Here is an 18,937-nt window from a genome sequence, read left to right as displayed (position 1 = left end):
TGTATAAGGAATAAACGTCACTTTTGACACTTGATGCAAGCTTTAAGAGAACTCATATGCTCTACAAAAACAGAGCAATATGAAACCCAACGAACCATACTTCTATTCTTCAAAACAACATTTCACTATAATACTAATATAAATTCCAATCTGTTTATCAGGGGAAAGTGTGATAAAAAAAAAACACAGGTATTCATCCATTACAACCGTCTTTTTTTGGTCATTTTATGTCTTTTTTTGGTCATTTTGTGTCTTTTAAAACTAATTATTTTGTGGTCAATTTGTGTCTTTTTTGGTCATTTTGTCTCTTTTTTTAGTCATTTTGTCTCTTTTTTTAGTCATTTTGTCTCTTTTGGGTTGAGAACTACTGCATTACAAGATCAGGTTTTATCTTGTCATTTTATTATTTGTGTTTAAAGTCAATGTGAACAAAATCCTTTATGAATGTACTGATTGCTGCTATTTACTTCTCAGTCTCACTCAGGTAGTGCTTGATGTACTTAGCAGCAACTTCCAGATTGCTTACATTCATTTTAATCATCACATGCCTGATGGGAACACATAATTTGATTTATGAATCACTTAATTTCTTTATGCACTCTCCAGCATCACCAGCTGCTCAAAGACTTTGCAACCACTTCTCTCACTCTCTCTCTCTCTGTCTATTTTAGAGGATCCCTTAGATCTTCAATTTCTGCCACCTGTTTACTGACTCTGCTCATGGGGGGATGTTAAATATCTGTTTTAATTGCACTATTACCATTAGTCAATGTAATTGAGAAGTACTAAACAGGAAACAGATTCACAATACTATGTGCATGTTCAATTTCAATAGTTATATTTCAAAGCAATTTATTGAGCCAAGACTCTAGTAACAACTTTCCACATATACTCAAAAATACCTCAATTCAATATTTACTTAATATGTCAATTTTGTGAAATTATTTAAACATTTGATGTGCATACCTATTTTTAAGTTATTGCAGGAAAAATACTTGATTAAGTAAATTTATTGAATAATACTAAACCAAATAACTCTTATACATCGTAGTGTATAACCGTGCTGTATATTTTGACTACTGTGATATAAAGCATCACAGTAAATCATTTCAAACCCCAAACATGAGTTTAATAGGTCTTCTAACACTCTTGCAGACTTTAATTGCAATCCTTGTCGTGAATGTATTTTTGTTTACACAGCAGAAGTTAAATCTGGGACTCATGCCAAATATGGTTAGGGTGGCAGCTGTTGCTTGTAAGTGACACTTGTTGCTGGCACATGCGTCTTAAATTTCAGGTTTCCATCAGCCTAGGTACATCCTGATTTAGTGATAATCTCTACTGGAAATAGGTAACTTTAATTTGAGGTGAACATGCATTCTAACCCATCTCCATTGAATTAAAATAGTTTCACAAGAGATAAATCACAAAAAAATATAGTACTACTCATATAACTGCTCCTTGTGAAAATGTAAGAGATCTGTCTTTGGTATTCACACTCATATGTCAAGCTATTAACACTTCAACTGACTCTGCAGACAGAAGTCCATTTGTGGCTCCTTGCAGTGCACCTTGAATGTCGGCCACATTCCAGTTGTTGAGCAATATCATTTCTAAACGTCACAAGCAATAGTGTTGATCTTGCAGTGTGAAAAACACTTTGAAAATTTCCACTTTAAATTATCACCCAATAAAGTGACACAATTTTTAAATTTGCAATCTGAAAAATCTCCTGTGATGAAGAATTACTTATATTCAGAAACACTGAATTAGCTTTGATAAGTACATGAATCCAATAATCACTCACATCATTTCCAATTGATCCATCATTTCCTTTGATTATATGTTTAAATGTGTTTGCATGTATGCACTGTTTGGAGGGTCAGGACACGTCCAAACAGCTGTTATAGAGCAACTGCCACAATGTCATATTTGATTAGCTCTTTTACCATGTAATACAGACATATTAAGTCAGGTTCATTCAATGCTTGGCTTTGTGGTGTGCTCAGTTCATACAAATGCTATTAGTATGGCCTGCCTGTTTTTACTCAATATATAATTTGATTGAATATATGGGGACATTTGTTGATTTTGACTGCTTTCTGATCTGGGACAAAAAAAAAATATATATATATAGAGTATACAAGTTGTGGTTCTGGGGTGCCACAGTTTTTGTGCTGTCTCAATCCCTGCATGTGACTTAGAAAGATAGCTCACAAGCGAGATCTCGACTTGGATTAGGTAATTCATTTAACGACTTTAATGCCTGTTTTGAAAGTGATGTTGAAAAGTGACTTTTAGTTACTTTTTTGCCCGTGTTTCCTTGTTCGCCACTAATTACCACTCTACCAACCCTCAAATGTTTAGGATAGCTTTAGCATTTTTAGTCACATGTTGGCTGAAAATCTGGTAATATACTATTGTAACCGTGATCTCATCTCAGGAGTTGTAACTAAGTATTACCAGGTTATGAATTGTTTCACTGACAAAACTAGTCTTCTTTAACTACTTATTAAAAAAGTGGGTTTTTGGGTTTTTTTAACATGATATTCATGCAAACAAACTGTTATTAAAATCTCACATCAATTACCCTTCATGGAAAACAAAGAGATGAAAGTATTACAGACAGAATGTTTAAGATCAACAGTTTAGGCTTTATTGTTTCAGCAAGAATTAGATCATATTATATGATTCAACACAGTGAAGCACAAGTGTGCTTTACTCAGCTGCTTCTTTTCCCTGTAAAAAACAGAGAAATGTTTTGTGAGTTTTAATAAACGTAAGATTACAATAATTTTGATTAGTTAAATTTTGCAGTATATAAACCTAGTGCTTTCTTAGGTTAATGTTATACTTCTTGAACATATTGACAGATATATATCAAAGGATAATGATTGCCATCTTGGTTATTTTTCACAACACTGATGCGTACTTACCTTGCCAGCATCACGGCTCTTGGCTCTCATCTTGTTGACCTGGGACTCTGCAATGTCAGCGCGCTCCTCAGCCTCCTCCAGCTCATGCTGGACCTTCCTGCACTTGGACAGATGAACGTTGGCCTGCTCCTCCTGAAATACAAGACATAGAAAAGTGTTTAAATGTTCAAAAATGTCCATAGGCCTACTGTAGATAAAATAACTTTGACATAGTAAAAAAGTGAATATGTTGTCCTTACCGCCTCCTCAGCCTGCCTCTTGTAGGCCTTCACCTTAAGCTGCAGCTTGTCAACCAGATCCTGCAGCCTGGTGACATTTTTCTTGTCCTCCTCAGTCTTTGATAGTTAATTTAAAAGTAAAATCAAAGGCAAATGAACATGTTAACATGTTTGTTATAAAAATATTTTTGAGTTGATTTGTATGTGAACAGTCAAGGGAACTGTACCTGATAGGTGAGTTCCTTCACCCTCCTCTCGTATTTGCGGACACCCTTAACAGCATCTGCTCCACGTCTCTGCTCAGCCTCAACCTCAGTCTCCAGCTCACGCACCTTCAAAAAACAATAAGATAAGTAGTCATAATCCATATTTTATTCAAAGTCCTGCTTCAGCTCTGCAAACTTTTACCATAACTTTCTTACCCTTGTCTCAAGTTTCTGCAGCTGCTTCTTGCCACCCTTCATGGCCAGGTTCTCAGCCTCATCCAGACGATGCTGCAGGTCCTTGACTGCGACCTCAAGGTTCTTCTTCATCCTCTCCAGGTGAGCGCTGGTATCCTGCTCCTTCTTCAGCTCCTCAGCCATCATAGCAGCCTAGAGGAGACAAGTGTGAAATGTTAATTAGAAGTATCTTGAAAAAACACAAGAGTCAAAGTAAAAAGTAAAATTTCAACCCACATCGGTGATGGCCTTCTTGGCCTTATCCTCTGCATTTCTTGCTTCCTGAACAGTGTCATCCACCTCACCCTGGACCTGGACCAGGTCAGTCTCAAGCTTCTTCTTGGTGTTCAGAAGGCTTGTGTTCTAAAAGGTAAAAAGATTTAGACACTTAAGACACCAAATGCTTGATTTTCACTTGTTCAAAAAAAAAATCTCATTTGATTTTTGGAATTATTGAAGAAAATATTGGGTTTGTTCACCTGAGAGTGCAGAAGTCCAACACGCTCACTGGCGTCCACCAGCTCCTGCTCAGCGATTTTGCGGCTTCTCTCTGTCTGTTCCAGAGCAGCTCTAAGTTCCTCAATTTCAGCAACCATGAGACCGTTCCTGCGTTCCACCATAGCAGCTTGTTCCTTCACGTCTTCCTGAGCTCTGACAGCATCGTCAAGGTGCAGTTGGGCATCCTAGGAAAATTATATCAGGAAATGTTCAAATTAATTTCAAAATGTAGGCACACTGCCCATAGACTGTTCAACAATTCTGCGCCGTGCAATACCTTCAGCTGTGCCTGCACATTCCTGAGCTGCTTCTGGGACTCAGCAGCCTGGCGATTGGCGTGGCTCAGCTGAATCTCCATCTCATTCAGGTCTCCCTCCATCTTCTTCTTGATTCTCAGGGCATCATTCCTGCTCCTGACCTCGGAATCAAGGGTGCTCTGCATGGAGTCAATCACCCTCTGGCTGTTCCTCTTGATCTGCTCCATCTCCTCATCTTTCTCTGCCAGCTTCCTGTCCACCTCACCCTTAATCTGGTTGAGCTCCAGCTGGACACGCAGGATCTTAGACTCCTCGTGCTCCAGAGTTCCCTAATGATATCAAATAATGAAATATTAATCTCTGCCTTTAAACTTTTTATGATATATTTGTCCATGATTTGGTGTTGTTTTTTTTCAGAACATCTTCCTAGAGAAAAATGTACCTCAGCCTCCTCAAGAGCTGTCTGGATCTCAGACTTCTCTGTCTCCACCTGCTTCTTGGACTTCTCCAGCTCATGGATGCTCTTGCCAGTCTCACCAATCTGTTCAGTCAGATCTGAGATCTCCTCTGTAGAAAATACATGTTTCATATTGTTAGGTGTTAAAATGTAAAATATAAAGAATGTAATCCGACACACACAATGTAGTAAATATATGTGTTTAATATAATGTAACTGCTGCATAATGTAGCACTCACGCTGCAGGTTCTTGTTTTCACGCTTCATGGTCTCCAGCTGATCCAGAGCTTCCTCATAAGAGTTCTTCATCTTGAACAGCTCAGTGCTGAGAGTACGAGCCTCCTTCTGTGCTCCCTCAAGCTCTGCCTGACCCTCCTCAAACTTCTGCTTCCACTCTGCCAACACCTGAATGATACAATTAATACAGTTCAGTTGGTTGTGTAGTGATGTAAAGACATAAAAATATATATTTTGTAGTTTGTATGGTTTGGCCACGTAAAGTGAACAATGCTACCTTGTCAAAGTTCCTCTGCTTCTTGTCCAGGTTAGCAGCCAGTCCATTGGCCCTCTCCACATCAATCATGAGGTCCTCCACCTCACTCTGGAGCCTCTGTTTGGTCTTCTCAAGAGAAGCACACTTGGAATTCACGGCCTCAATCTGCTCCTCAGCCTCCTGAAGGCGCTGAGCAAGCTTTTTCCTGTTGGAAAAAGACACAACTTGTTACTCTAAGAATCTTAAAGTTGTCCATACTTTTCTCAAGATATGTTTACTTGTATGAAATAGGAACATAGATAAACATTGAGTTTTGCTAAAAAGCAACACTTCTGACCTGGAAGTTAATTATTCTGAATGTTACTCACTTGGCTTCCTCAAGCTCCTCAGTGCGCTGGATAGCATCAGTTTCATACTTGGATCTCCACTGAGCCACCTCACTGTTGGCCTTGGACATTCCACGCTGCAGCTCAGCCTTGGCCTCCTGCTCCTCCTCAAACTGCTCCCTCAGCAGGTCACAGTCGTGGCGGGCTGATTGCAGTCCATGAGCAAGAGCATTCTTGGCCTGGAGAAAGAGATATCATTACATTTACAAAATTCCTAAATCTCCAACAAATATTCCCAATACACACTGATTGATATCTTACCTTAACCTCCTCTTCAATCTGTCTCTTGAGCTCCTCAATCTGCTGTGTGAAGGCCTGTTTGCCTCTGGTCAGCTGGGAGACAAGAGCTTCTTTCTCCTCAATTTGACGGCCGAACTCACCTTGTGGGAAAGATGTTATGGTATATTAGTAGGTGTTACATTTCATAATAAAATACAAAACATATTGTTCACTCATAGCTTGTAGATACCATTTTCTGTCAGGAGACGGGCTTTCTGTGCACTTGTGTCATTGATTTGACGGACATTTTCATCATTCTTGGTCTTCAGTTCGCTAAGTTGGTCCTCAAGAGTACGGCACATCTTTTCCAGATTTCCCTAAAGAGGAAAAGTCGTAGACCTTATTTATCATGTGAATGTTCTTATGTACTATGCAATTTTGGGGACGTAAATAGCATTTAAAGTATTGTGCACCTTTGCTTTAGCAACAGCCTCCATGTTGCTGGAGAGGTCATCAATCTCCATCTTGTATTCACTCTTCTCCTTCTCAAGCTTCTGCTTGACACGCTGGAGGTTGTCGATCTGCTCTCCGAGTTCAGCAACGCTGTCAGCCTGCTTCTTGCGAAGAGCAGCAGCAGTGGCTTCATGCTGCAGAGTGGACTCCTCGAGGTCACGACGGAGCTTCTGGAACTCAGCTTCACGCTTCTTGTTCATCTCAATCTGAGCAGCAGTGGCGCCGCCAGCCTCCTCCAGCCTCTCGCTGATCTCCTCAAGTTCCCTGGAGAGGTCAGCTCTCTGCTTCTCAACCTTGGCACGAGCAGCGCGCTCAGCCTCAATCTCCTCCTCCAGTTCCTCAATACGGGCCTGTTGAATGTAGGTGTAACATCTTTCAGTAAACTTCCACCAAAACTAGGACATGTATGCATCAATGTTTTGTGTAATACAATATGTCACCTGGAGCTCCTTGATCTTCTTCTGAAGCTGAGCACCCATTGACTGCTCATCTTCAATCTTGCTAAGGAGCTGACTGACTTCAAAGTCCTTCCTATAAGAACAAGATAAAGTACATGTAAATTTTGCAATTGACCACATTTTTTTCTCAAATGAATCGTTGTGGGGGAAATTAATGAGGTATTTTACTTCTTAAGTTTCTCATCAGACTGCTGCTTGTCATTCTCAAGATCCATGATGGATTCCTGAGCCAGTTTGAGATCACCCTCCAGCTTTCTCTTGGCTCTCTCAAGGTCCATACGCAGCTTCTTCTCTTGCTCCAGGGATCCCTCAAGCTGAACATCAATAAGAATTTTTAGTTATCATGTTTAAGAAGTATTTTCCCTGTCAATCCAAGTCTTTGCGAACTTACATCATCCACTTGCTGCTCAAGCTTGGTCTTTGCTTTGGTCAGAGTATTGACTTTGTCTTCCTCAGCCTGCAGGTCATCAAGAGTCTGCTGGTGAGCCTCCTGAAGGGCCTTCTTTTCCTTGGTCAGCTTAGCAATGCTCTCATCCTGAGAGGCCATCTCCTCAGTCAGGTTCTTCACCTATGTGTGCAAGAAAGATGTTGTCATTAAAGGGTTATCATCATAATCTTACTTGATCCGCTGGGCAGATTATCATTTACAAACCTTGTTCTCAGTGGCATGTTTCTCCTTCTCCACTTTGGCCAAGGTAAGCTCCAGGTCATCAATATCCTTCTTGAGCTCAGAGCATTCATCCTCCAGCTTTCTCTTCTTGGCAGTGAGCTCAGAATTGATTTCCTCTTCATCCTCCAGTCTCTCAGTTGTCTCTTTGAGTTTGGCTTCCAGCTGAATCTTGCTCTTGATAAGTCCCTCACATCTCTCCTCAGCATCTGACAGATTCTCTCCTTCCTAATGGAATTAATGGAAATAGGTGTCAGCGCATCAACATTGAAACAGTCGAAATAACACAACTTTGTGTTGACGTGTACTTACAGATGCTACTTGCAGCTGCAGATCATTCTTCTCCTGCAGAAGGGAGACCATCTTCTCCTCCAGTTCCTTCTTCTTGGCCAGGGCAGTAGCCAAGTCAGATGCCATTTTCTCGTAGTTCTCCTTCATAGCTGCCAGCTCCTTCTCAGTCTCAGCACTCTTCAGCAGAGGCTTGATCTTGTAGTACACCTTCATCCATGGCCAGTGTTTGACATTCATGAATGAGCGAACATTGTACTGGATGGTATAGATGGCTTCCCTGTAGAAAAGCAAAGATGTTACTGACAAAGTATTTTTTAATATTCAGTATAAATAATATTTGCTCCAAATAAGCTGTTTCCACATACTTCCTCTCCATCATCTTCACAAACTCTCTCCTCATGAGGAAACCACGGCACATAGCTTGAGTCATGGTGACCAGAGAAGCAAGTTTTTCATCTCTCATCTCCTCAAGGGTACCCAGCAGACCAGCCTTGAAGAACACCTGAATAAAGAAAAACATCAAATTTCAAGGTATGTCTGGAATAAAAATGTGTTTATACTAAATGTCAAAATACAAAGGATTTTTGAGCATGTGCATGGTACATGGCATGTAAAAAAACTGTAGACTGTGAAAGCCAATAATTCTTGATTGCTGACGGCACCTGTCTTTTTCTTCACTTGCCACATGGTGGCACAATTTCTCTACTTCTATCCCTTTTCTTGTTCCTTGGCCAATTATATCAGTAATCAATATCAATGCCATCAGTAATTTAAATTTGGTAATGTTTTTTTTTAAATGTACTCTGTTTATAATTTACTAGTACTGAGCATATCTTCTTAGCCCTCTTAAAATGTAATGCAAATTAATGCAATTGAGCGGCTTACCTTGGTGTGTCCGAATCTGTACTCATCATGGGGCACATCAATTGACCCAAGCAGCTTCTCTGAAGCCTTCTTGTTGTCAATGAACTGGCCCTCAGGGATGACACTGGCATTCAGTACCTTGTACCTGTTGTGATAGAGTGAATGGTCAGTGTGAGCATTTTCTTTTAAAAATCTGCTTCAAACTTATATTGAAATATCCATTGATACCTCTGTTTGAAGTCAGCATAGAGGATTCTGCTGGGGAAACCTTTCCTGCAGATTCTGATACCCTCCAGCACACCGTTACACCTGAGCTGGTGGATGACCAGGAAGTTCTCCATCAGACCTGTAAAAAAGACATTTCTACATTATTTATTTGAATAAACAACATCTTTGTTGAACCAGCCAAAAATTGTTAACCATAACAACAAACCCAACAAGACTATTGAGTTCATGTTCTTTGTGTACCTGGAGTCTTTGACTCATTGGGAATCAGGCAGCGCACAAAGTGAGGATGGGTGCTCCTCAAGTTGGTCATCAGCTTGCCCAAGTTCTCCTGTAGATCAAAAATGGTAAGTTTTATCATGATAGGTAACCATTGTGAGTCTGAATATAAACTTACAAGATAGCAATGTTAAGCCTTACCCTAAACTGTGAAGACACAGTCTGCATAGAACCACCCTTCTTCTTGCCTCCCTTCTTGCTGGCGCTAGCCTCTGTTGGAAATTTAAAGTTGACATGTTTTTTTAAAATGTTACGTTGAATGTCCAGTATATTATATGCTTTATGTTTTCTGTAGTTACTGACATACCTTCAACAACAGGGGGATACAGAAGATTCAGCAGTTTCACTGAGGACTTCTGGTACAGCTGAATAACAGACTCGTTCAGTGGGTCCTTGTTCTTGTCCAGCCAGCCAGAGATATTGTAGTCCACGGTACCAGCATAGTGGACCAGGGAGAAGTGAGCCTCAACCTTGCCCTTGGCGGGCTTGGGCTTCTCAAATGCTCTGTTTTTGCCAAGATGCTGGTCATACAGCTTGTTCTTGAAGGATGTGTCTGTGGCCTTGGGGAACATGCACTCCTCTTCAAGGATGGAGAAGATGCCCATGGGCTTTAAAAAGTGAGAAGAAGTGTGTCATTGAGTGATTCATTACATCAATGCCAGAACAATAAGAAATGATCACAAAATGAAGTAATTACCTTCTCAATCAGCTCAATGCAGGCAGCCAAGTCCATGCCAAAGTCAATGAACTCCCAGATAATACCCTCCTTCTTGTACTCCTCTTGCTCCAGGACGAACATGTGGTGGTTGAAGAACTGTTGCAGTTTCTCATTGGTGAAGTTGATGCACAGCTGCTCCATGCTGTTATACTGTGAGGGGATGAATAAGTGACATGAAGTTCTGGCAGGCAATAATTATTATTTTCTCATAAACAAACTGTTGGTTGTGGAATTATTGGAAATTAAACTTACATCAAAGATCTCAAAGCCAGCAATATCCAGCACACCAATGAAGTACTGCCTTGGCTGCTTGGTGTCCAACATCTGGTTGATACGGATGACCATCCACAAGAACATCCTCTCATAGATAGACTTGGCCAGGGCAGGCACAGCGTTATTCACCTGAATAAAAACAAGGATGTGATTTGATTAACATAAGTCAACCATTTTGTACAGTAACATTACAGAAATATCTTCCAATGAGGTTAATTACTTAACACTTTCATATTTTGTACTAGATTTATTAGTTCTTATATAAGGAGAACCACAAAAGTACAGTTAACTTGCTCACTGAACTGAATGTTATAAACCTATAAGAGACCAACAGTTAGGTGGAAGCTCACTTTTTTTCTAATATAAATACACATATACTACATTTAAACTAAACAAAAAGATTGATACCAGTATATCTCCTTTACCTGAGGTACAGTCTGTCCCTTGGTGACAAACTCATTTCCGACCTTCACTCTGGGATAGCACAGAGCCTTCAGCATGTCAGCGGAGTTCAGACCCAGCAAGTAAGCAACCTTGTCAGCATCTGAAAAATAGTTTAGTGATTTCCATCATGATATAAACAGAAACCAGTGTGATTAGGAACTTTATTACTGTTGTTTTCCAGCTAATGACTTTGAGGTGACATTACTTACCCTCTGTGCCATCTGGCTCAGCCTGCTCCTCACGCTGCTTCTGCTTGAACTTCATGTTACCATGGTGGAGCACAGCACCAGTCATCTTGTAGATGCTCATCTTCTCCTCTCCGGTGAAGCCCAGGATGTCAATGGCATTCTGAGTTCAAAAGAGGTGTCCACACAAAACATTATCGCTTGAGAAAATACATCTGAAAGAATAGGTTTGACTTTGCATATTTACTTTATATAGTTAAATATTATGAAGTTAAGATAACTCACATCAGTGGCTTCCAGCTCAACCTTGTCATCAATACTGGCCACAGTGATCTGACCCTGACTGCACATGGGGAAGTCGTAGGGGTTGGTTGTGATGAGAGACAGTTCTGAAGATCAAAAAAGGAAGAAAACGTAAGTACATTTGTTTCATATTAAAACTTTAAGGAGGTAGAATTTGTGCAATATCTCAACTTTCTTACCAATCAGCTCGGGTTTGTGGTTGGTCATCATCTGGTAGAAGATGTGGTAGCCTCTCTCATCGGGAAGCTGGAATGTCACTCTAGACTTCTCCAGCAGATCTACAAACATTGTTCATAAGTCACAGCATGGCCAATTCTCAATTACAGTCATTTGTTTGTACTATAAGGATTCATACTTACAAGTCTCAATATCAGCACTAGACAGTTTACCACTTGCACCGAAATGGATTCTGATGAATTTACCCTGTTTGGAACAAAATAAGTTTTCATTTTAAGCCACATTTGCAATCTGTGAGAAGACTTGTGTCATGTAGAAGTCGTTTCATACTTACGAAACGAGAGGAGTTGTCATTCCTCACAGTTTTGGCGTTACCATAGGCCTCCAGCAGGGGATTGGCTGCAATAATCTGATCCTCAAGGGATCCCTATAATCCAGGTTTAGAATTGATGTCAGAAAATTACTTTGTTCCCCCCCCCCCAATATTCCACGGGAAAAAATCCTGAATTGTAATAACAATACAATAACACACCTTTGAGGTGTCCCTCTTCTTTTCTCCACCAACTGAGATTGTTGCGAAGTACTGGATGACACGCTTTGTGTTCACAGTCTTTCCAGCACCAGACTCTCCACTAGGTATAGACAAAGACTTTTATCAACATCTATATCAAGATATATTTGACTATGTTAAACAAAGTCAACACATTTATATGTCACAAACTTACGTGATCAAGACGGACTGGTTCTCCCTGTCTGTAAAGTAAAAGAAAATTAATGGACTATGTTACAGAGACCTCATATACTCAGAATTTTTCTACATTGTTGTAGTAATGACTTACCACACAGCATGAACTGGAAAGCGTTGTCAGAGACGGAGAAGATATGGGGTGGAGCCTCCATACGCTTCTTGCCTCTGTAGGCACTGACAACTTCAGCATCGTACACTGGGAGCCACTTGTAGGGGTTCACAGTTGCACAGAACAACCCAGAGTAGGTCTGAAAGTGATCACAGAGATTCAACAGTTAACTCTCTTGATAAAAGGTATTTGTAGGAAACATAGTTTTCTTTTGTCATTAGCCAGGTTGTCTTACGTAGATCATCCATGCTGCATAACGCTCTTTGAGGTTATACAGCACAGAGGCTTCATTGAGATGGGTCATCATGGCCATGTCCTCAATCTTGTCGTACTTGGGAGGGTTCATTGGAGAGACGTCATCTTCTTTAACTGTCCTCTCCTATAATAGGACATTTTTGACGATTAGAACTGATCAAATTTTATTACCAGATAACTCTGACTTTGTGATACCAACCTCCTCAGAGCCCAGGAGTTTGACGGTGACTTTGCCACCATCTTTCTTGGTGATTGTGCCCTTCAGGTACAGCTCCTTGGCATCGGCCACGTAGCAGGCACTCTTGGCATCAAAAGGTTTGTTTTGAGCCTCAATCCTCTCCTTCTCTGGCTTACGAAGGTAAATGGCAGCCTTGCCGTAAACGGCCATCTCCGCGTCGGTACTCATGGTGGCGGCTTATGTCTGTGTAGTAAGTCAAACAATAGTTATCTCAATGTTTTCTGTCCATACCATTGAAAACTGCCCAATGCCTGATGTTATACAGTCAATACATCCACCCCACAATACTTATCCTTTGTGCGTTATTACAAATGGCCTTTGGCTTAGTTAACACTTTTCAATCGGCCATGCTAATTGTCTATACTATAACTGCATTATGTGTGTCTATTTTGTACACACAACATCTATTGCATGTCTGTCTGTTTAGGGCCAGAGACCCCTCTAGTTGCTCTTTCTGGAGCTCTTTTCATTTTTCTTGAATAAAGCGGACCAAATTAAGGCTCCAGGGTTTGAGGGTGTTATATGCAGTACAGATGCGAAAGTGCCCCGAGGCAAATTTAGGATTTGTGATGTTAGACTTTATTAACTTAATTGACTTGACGAAAGTAGACTAATTACCATTACAAATAATACTAGTGGTTATTTTAAGTGTGTCTAAATTAAATGCATAACACCAAAGGTCACACACAAACACACAAATACATACATGTTTAAAAATTAGTGTTTTATAGTAGTTTTTAGCGTTCACCGAGTTGTACATACCTGACTGTGACCCCTTGTGAAAATAATTATTTATTCCACAGACCTATTGAAAAAATATGAGTTTGTTAGTGCAGGAAACAACCAAAAATAAACGGCAAAAATTGCACACACCTACACATATTATATTATGAAGAAAATATTTTATAAATATAAGTTTCATCTTGAGTCAAATGAAAGCACAGAGTGCATTCAACAATAATACATAAATTACTCTGACATGACATTATGTTTTATAAAGAATTTTTAAAATGAGCACTGCATCTAAATGGTGCAATGCATAAGAGTAGACCACCTCACCACAAGCAGGAACTCCACTGAACTGGTCTTCCACCACACTCTCTCTGGCTGTCTTGGGGCCCCTTATATTCGGTCTGGTTTGCTTGCAAAGCAAAGGTTCAAGCTGACCAACATTCCAAATATGGTAAGGATGACAGTCGAGTCATGAAGCATTTGGAATATTTTGCCTGTACTAAATTTGGGAGAATCCTTTTCTTCGGTAAGCAGTTTTTAACTTTTACTTTTTCAAGAAATAAAAAAGATAAAATATTATTACCTCCAGCAGGAAAATGGTATTAACACCCATCTTTTAAGGTATACACACCTTTATGATGTTTGATGATAATGGTTTTTTTTAATCAAATATTCTTTAATTTGCGATTATTTTGTAAGATTTTAACATATTTATTACAAATTTAAATTGTGACAGTGAGACAACACAAACATGAGATGTAAATGACAATTGACATCGTGGTCTCATTTTTTTGTACTTATATAATTTCTTGCTTCCAAATAAACCTGCTTCTGCTAAGGTGAGTAGAGATGAGTAGATAGTTGTACAATTTAGTTTAGGATTCAGAGATTAGGGACACAGTAGATTGGTTACTTGTTTTAACACGATGTTACTCTTAATTTTCCAAGCAAATGGCAACCTTTATTAAAAGTAGACGAGTACAGAGAAAAAAAATCATGTTAACATTACATTTATTTTCTTAAATTGCTCCTATCCAACCTATATACAAAAGTTTAGTAAAGCAAGCATCTTAAGAAAGCATACTGAGCTCCACGACAATTATTTTCTTTTGAATAATCATGTAAAAAATGTTCACGTACATTGGAATTTCAAGGTATAATTTGTCATGTTCATGTACAGATACCTAAATATGACAGATATATATATACTTAATTTAATCAATAAATGTGCAAAAAAATATTTCATGTATTTATCTTTTAAGTAACAACTTTTTTTCAACTAGCAACATGATTTCCCATGAATGTCACTGTGTCCTCACATACATTCCAAGCTTTATAATGTCTTCTTGAGGAAATCCAGTCTGTTATTGAGTAAGTTTGATTTAGTGGCCAAAGTGAGCCAGTTGTCAGCTAAGTTGGGGGTGCAGTGAGGAACACAGCTCTCTGTGCGTCACATTTGTTAGGGGTCTCCTATCATCCTCCATCATGTAATCTGAGTAGTTTTGAAAGCTGCTGTGTGGAGGTGAAGGAAGTGGGCATGTCATCGGTGCACGAGATGTTGCAAGGCTTGCCCTGGATTGCTCAAGTGTATATTGAATAATCATAAAGAATGTTTCAACTGGAACAGCGTTAAACATTAGGGGACGCACTGTACTTGTTGCTTTGAGATTTACCTTGGATGTCACAAAATGTCATTCCGTGGTGTATTGACAACGTATGAAGCTCTGTCATGCAAAAGAAAAACACATAACTGAGTGAAATTATTTAATCACATCAAGTGTGAAGTACTGTAGAGTGAAATTACATCACAAGTCTGCTGAGATCTCATTGAATAGTTTAATGACAAAATGTTTTGTTTGATAAAAACACGTTTCTATCGCATTGGTCAACCCATTATTTAATTCAATGTGAGTATTAATTATTTTTTGATGTTCAGGTAACGACCAGTGAGCATGCAGCTGAGTGGTGGGCCATAGCCCTTCCTCTCCAGGGTTTACCTCACTTGGTCAGATGCTAGAGTCATGCTGTTTTAGCTTGTTCTAAAAAAAAAAAAAAAAATGCTCAGGTCTACTATTTTGTTTATCAATTCATGCATGCTCACTGAAGAACATGATTACTTGACAGAATTCTGAATTACTAGACTGAATTACGACTACATTCAAAAAAGAAGTTAACTTTTCAAAACCCAGTGATACCTGACAGAATTAGTTAATCAATTATTTGATTCAATTAAACATCTCTGGTGGCTCCTAGTGGTGTCCCACTAAGGGGGTAGCAGAGAACACTGTTATTACATGTTTGTGCTCATTTTATACAGCAGTGCCTACGCGGGAACAAGACTGCCACTCATTTTAGTAGTAAAAGCTTGTGTTGATGGTTTTTTTTATCATGTTTTCTTTCAAGCTCACTTAACCCTTCGTGTAGTGCATCTCTCATTACGCCAGCTCAATGTAATCGGATAGCTGTAGGACTACTGAGAAGGAAAAGAGAGAGTGGGAGGTCAGAGGTTATGCTGTGTGGTGGGGGTGGCCCTGGTGAGGCGCAAAGCAGTTGTTGGAGCTTCTGTAAAAAGGAAGTCTGCTGACTAATTACCAAAGTGAGATACTGTAGAAACACTTTGACCATTCATGGTATAAGCTATTTGTGTCTAAAATATGAGGATAAAAGGGTCTGTAGCCCTCCAAGGGTAGTAATGGTTAGTTAGGGCATCTTGTTTGTCTGGGCTCCCAGAGAGCACTTACAAATCATCTTTGTGGATGAGACGTCTGTTGGGATCCATTTTTGTTGTTGAGCAAATCAGGTCATAGATGCAAGAATTTATTAATATGGGTAGATTGAAGTCCAACTGCATAGCTGCACAATTTGAGCTAGAGCTCAAGAGTCTCCTCTGCTTCTTGCAGTGGATCCTGAGTCGACTGGCTTTTCAGCAAAACAGCACAAGGCACATTGCTGACTGTCAGCCTGTGCTTGAACATGTGCTTGGTTCTGTATGCCTGTCCCATTGGCTTTTTGCAGCAAGCTGTAAGCCTAATGAATAAAGGTAATGCTTAACATTCAATTATCGTTAAAGAAACATTTTGGTCCTAACTTAAGCTCAGGGTGAGAGGATCGATACTAAAGTAGATTGATAGATAGATAGATAGATAGATAGATAGATAGATAGATAGATAGATAGATAGATAGATAGATAGATAGATAGAGAGATAGAGAGATAGATAGAGAGATAGAGAGATAGATAGATGACTTTATTCATCCCCGAAGGGAAATTCGGTTGTCACAGCAGTCCGGTATTCAAGTACAATAAAACACAATAGAATAAAATACTGAGGTAGCATAAATAAAAACAACAATAGAAAAAAAACACAGAATAGAACAAGGACACTTAAGAGTTAAAAAAAAGAAGATCAGTTGGTAAGTTGGCAAGATGATGGTAATAATTAAACTGGTGATATGATGGCAACAATGCTATAGTGACTAGACGGTATATAATAATAATAGTACAGTATATATTATATAATATGTAATAATAAATAAATAGTAACAAAATAAAATAAAATAATTATAAATAAAAAATAAATAAATAAAATAATATGATATGTAAGTATCATCTCCAGATACTAGATTTTTATTTTAAAGATAGATTCTTGCATCAATAGGATCAATACCAAAAAAGGAATCGATTTCTCTTTTCTGAACATCAACGGTGGCAAAACTACAAATAACAAAAAAACAAGAGAAAGAGTTTTTGGAGCATCAAACATTTGTTTCAGAGGCTAAGGCGAAGAAGATCCAGATATATAATAATTTAGTTAAATCAGATCGTCAGCATTGGCTAATCCTTTGTCAAATTGTCAAATTTGTATTGGTCATTATCATCTGTTGCTACAGCAGACTCATTTTAATATAGTCTGCTGTAGTAACGGATGATAATTACCCATTTTAATTGCCTGCAAATTGTCAACCTGTTACCTAAATTATTTTTAATGGAATCGTGGGGGGGGGGATAAAAAACTATATGTAAATGAAACCTATAGCCATAGTGTGGTTATCATACTGGACTCTCTCTCTCTCTCTCTCTCTCTCTCTCTCTGCCTGCTGACTAAACATCCCCGACAGAATCTCACATTTTCATCAAAATAATTTTCCAGCTATGCAGCTCATAAAAAATAATATAATTCCCCACTGTATCTGTCTGTCACAGACCATAACTGCCTTGTCGCGATTATTTGAATCGCAGCAGCTGCGTAAAAACGAAACCAAAACTACCACATGCTCTTAGTTTCGTTTTTAAATAATAGATACTCTGGCTGCAGAGAGATGCAGTCTACGACAACAGTTGTTGGTGAGTGCTTATTTTGTTTAATAGTAGGCTATATGTTAACTTTATGGCGAATAATAGGAATTGCACCGTTTAGTGCAGCCTAAAAGCTGCGTCACTAAGATTGAGATAGATATAAAGGCGCACTGGGAGGGTGTCACCTTAAATGACCTCGGTTAGAATATAATTTTTCAGATAAAATTCTAGGACTGACTGAAGGATATCAGTCTGTCCTTACGGATGTTTTTTCTGAGATAATACATTTACATTGAAGGCATCAAACCCTAATTAATCCACACCAAACAACAAACAACGCACGCGCTGTTATGATGTGGGACATAGTTTTGCACAACTATATCGGTGTGCGGTTTCTTATTATTAACCCCTGAATGTACCTTAATTATAACTGAATTAACTAAATCACCTTAACAAATTAATAAAATGAAAAATAAAAAACAGAAGCAAATGTTCATTAATAGAAGTTATTTTGTTACTTATATGTGGGTTATACATGGAACTAAACATGCTCATTAACTGGATGAAGAAGAATATAGGCAAGAAAGAAAATATGGTCTAATAATGAATAATCCATTCAGTTATTATCAACTTGCACTGTGTCTAGTTCCTGCATATGAAATGGAATAGCCAACTTTGCAAACTGTGGCTTTCCTGTGTCATGATAATGTGGTGGTGAATAAGTTGCATTTTATTCCATAATTGTATTGTTAAGGCTGCTCCCTCTCAGTTGATTAGTCAAATATTTTTTCATTTTGGTCTGAATCAACTCATTATTCATGCTTTATACATGCAAAATCAATTATTGGCAAGTCATTTATGAGCACATCTCTGGTAAGTACAAGATTTGAAGGAATTTTTGCATAATTCTTCATGGAAAATCTTTATTGAGATCATTATTGTTGTTTGGGTTTTGTTACTCCATAACCACATTAAGAAACGTTTTATTTATTATTTGGGAAGTTTTTGGGTTAATAGCCCTCTGAGCAGTATAGTTTGTATTTTTGCTGACTAAAACAATAAGACATGTCCAGGTGCATCTCGATAAATTATAAAATATAAAAGTTTATGTCAGTAATTCTCTGCTCCCTTGCTCTGGAATTCCCCTTTCCCTTCGCAACATCACATCTCTCAATCAGTTCAAATCACAACTCAAGACTTACCTGTTCAGACTCGCTCACTCCATCTGATCCTGCGCACAAACTCCCCTCCTTTATTGTA

At 38.8% G+C, this 18,937-nt stretch overlaps 1 protein-coding gene across 22 annotated transcripts; it reads right to left on the bottom strand.

Annotated features, from left to right (window-relative positions):
• Positions 1 to 2,718: 2,718 nt before the first annotated feature.
• On the bottom strand, positions 2,719 to 12,922 carry LOC131973192 (myosin heavy chain, fast skeletal muscle-like). 22 transcript variants are annotated; one of them, XM_059335102.1, is made up of 39 exons: positions 12,613 to 12,922; positions 12,394 to 12,537; positions 12,141 to 12,297; positions 12,027 to 12,054; positions 11,834 to 11,933; positions 11,636 to 11,728; positions 11,484 to 11,547; positions 11,304 to 11,402; positions 11,107 to 11,210; positions 10,846 to 10,984; positions 10,618 to 10,736; positions 10,172 to 10,321; positions 9,899 to 10,069; positions 9,505 to 9,809; positions 9,343 to 9,406; positions 9,166 to 9,253; positions 8,926 to 9,043; positions 8,719 to 8,842; positions 8,199 to 8,335; positions 7,855 to 8,110; positions 7,528 to 7,770; positions 7,267 to 7,443; positions 7,044 to 7,189; positions 6,858 to 6,948; positions 6,378 to 6,767; positions 6,155 to 6,281; positions 5,947 to 6,065; positions 5,668 to 5,864; positions 5,321 to 5,504; positions 5,046 to 5,211; positions 4,792 to 4,916; positions 4,370 to 4,678; positions 4,074 to 4,277; positions 3,832 to 3,957; positions 3,577 to 3,747; positions 3,382 to 3,486; positions 3,176 to 3,271; positions 2,937 to 3,068; positions 2,719 to 2,739 (listed from the first exon to the last, which is right to left on the bottom strand). In XM_059335102.1, the coding sequence occupies exons 1-39, from the start codon at positions 12,817 to 12,819 to the stop codon at positions 2,719 to 2,721; spliced, it is 5,796 nt and encodes a 1,931-aa protein (XP_059191085.1). In that variant the 5' UTR covers positions 12,820 to 12,922. The 22 variants fall into 22 exon arrangements, with proteins under 22 accessions (XP_059191085.1, XP_059191076.1, XP_059191087.1 ...); XM_059335093.1 differs by having other exon boundaries at positions 9,343 to 9,413; positions 9,509 to 9,809; XM_059335104.1 differs by having other exon boundaries at positions 9,343 to 9,411; positions 9,519 to 9,809.
• Between the last annotated feature and the right edge of the window lie 6,015 nt (positions 12,923 to 18,937).

The sequence above is a fragment of the Centropristis striata genome, chromosome 6 (genome assembly GCF_030273125.1).
Source record: "Centropristis striata isolate RG_2023a ecotype Rhode Island chromosome 6, C.striata_1.0, whole genome shotgun sequence".
Taxonomy (NCBI): domain Eukaryota; kingdom Metazoa; phylum Chordata; class Actinopteri; order Perciformes; family Serranidae; genus Centropristis; species Centropristis striata.
The sequence above is the reverse complement of the archived record's forward strand: the minus strand, read 5'-3'. Positions and strand labels throughout refer to the sequence as shown.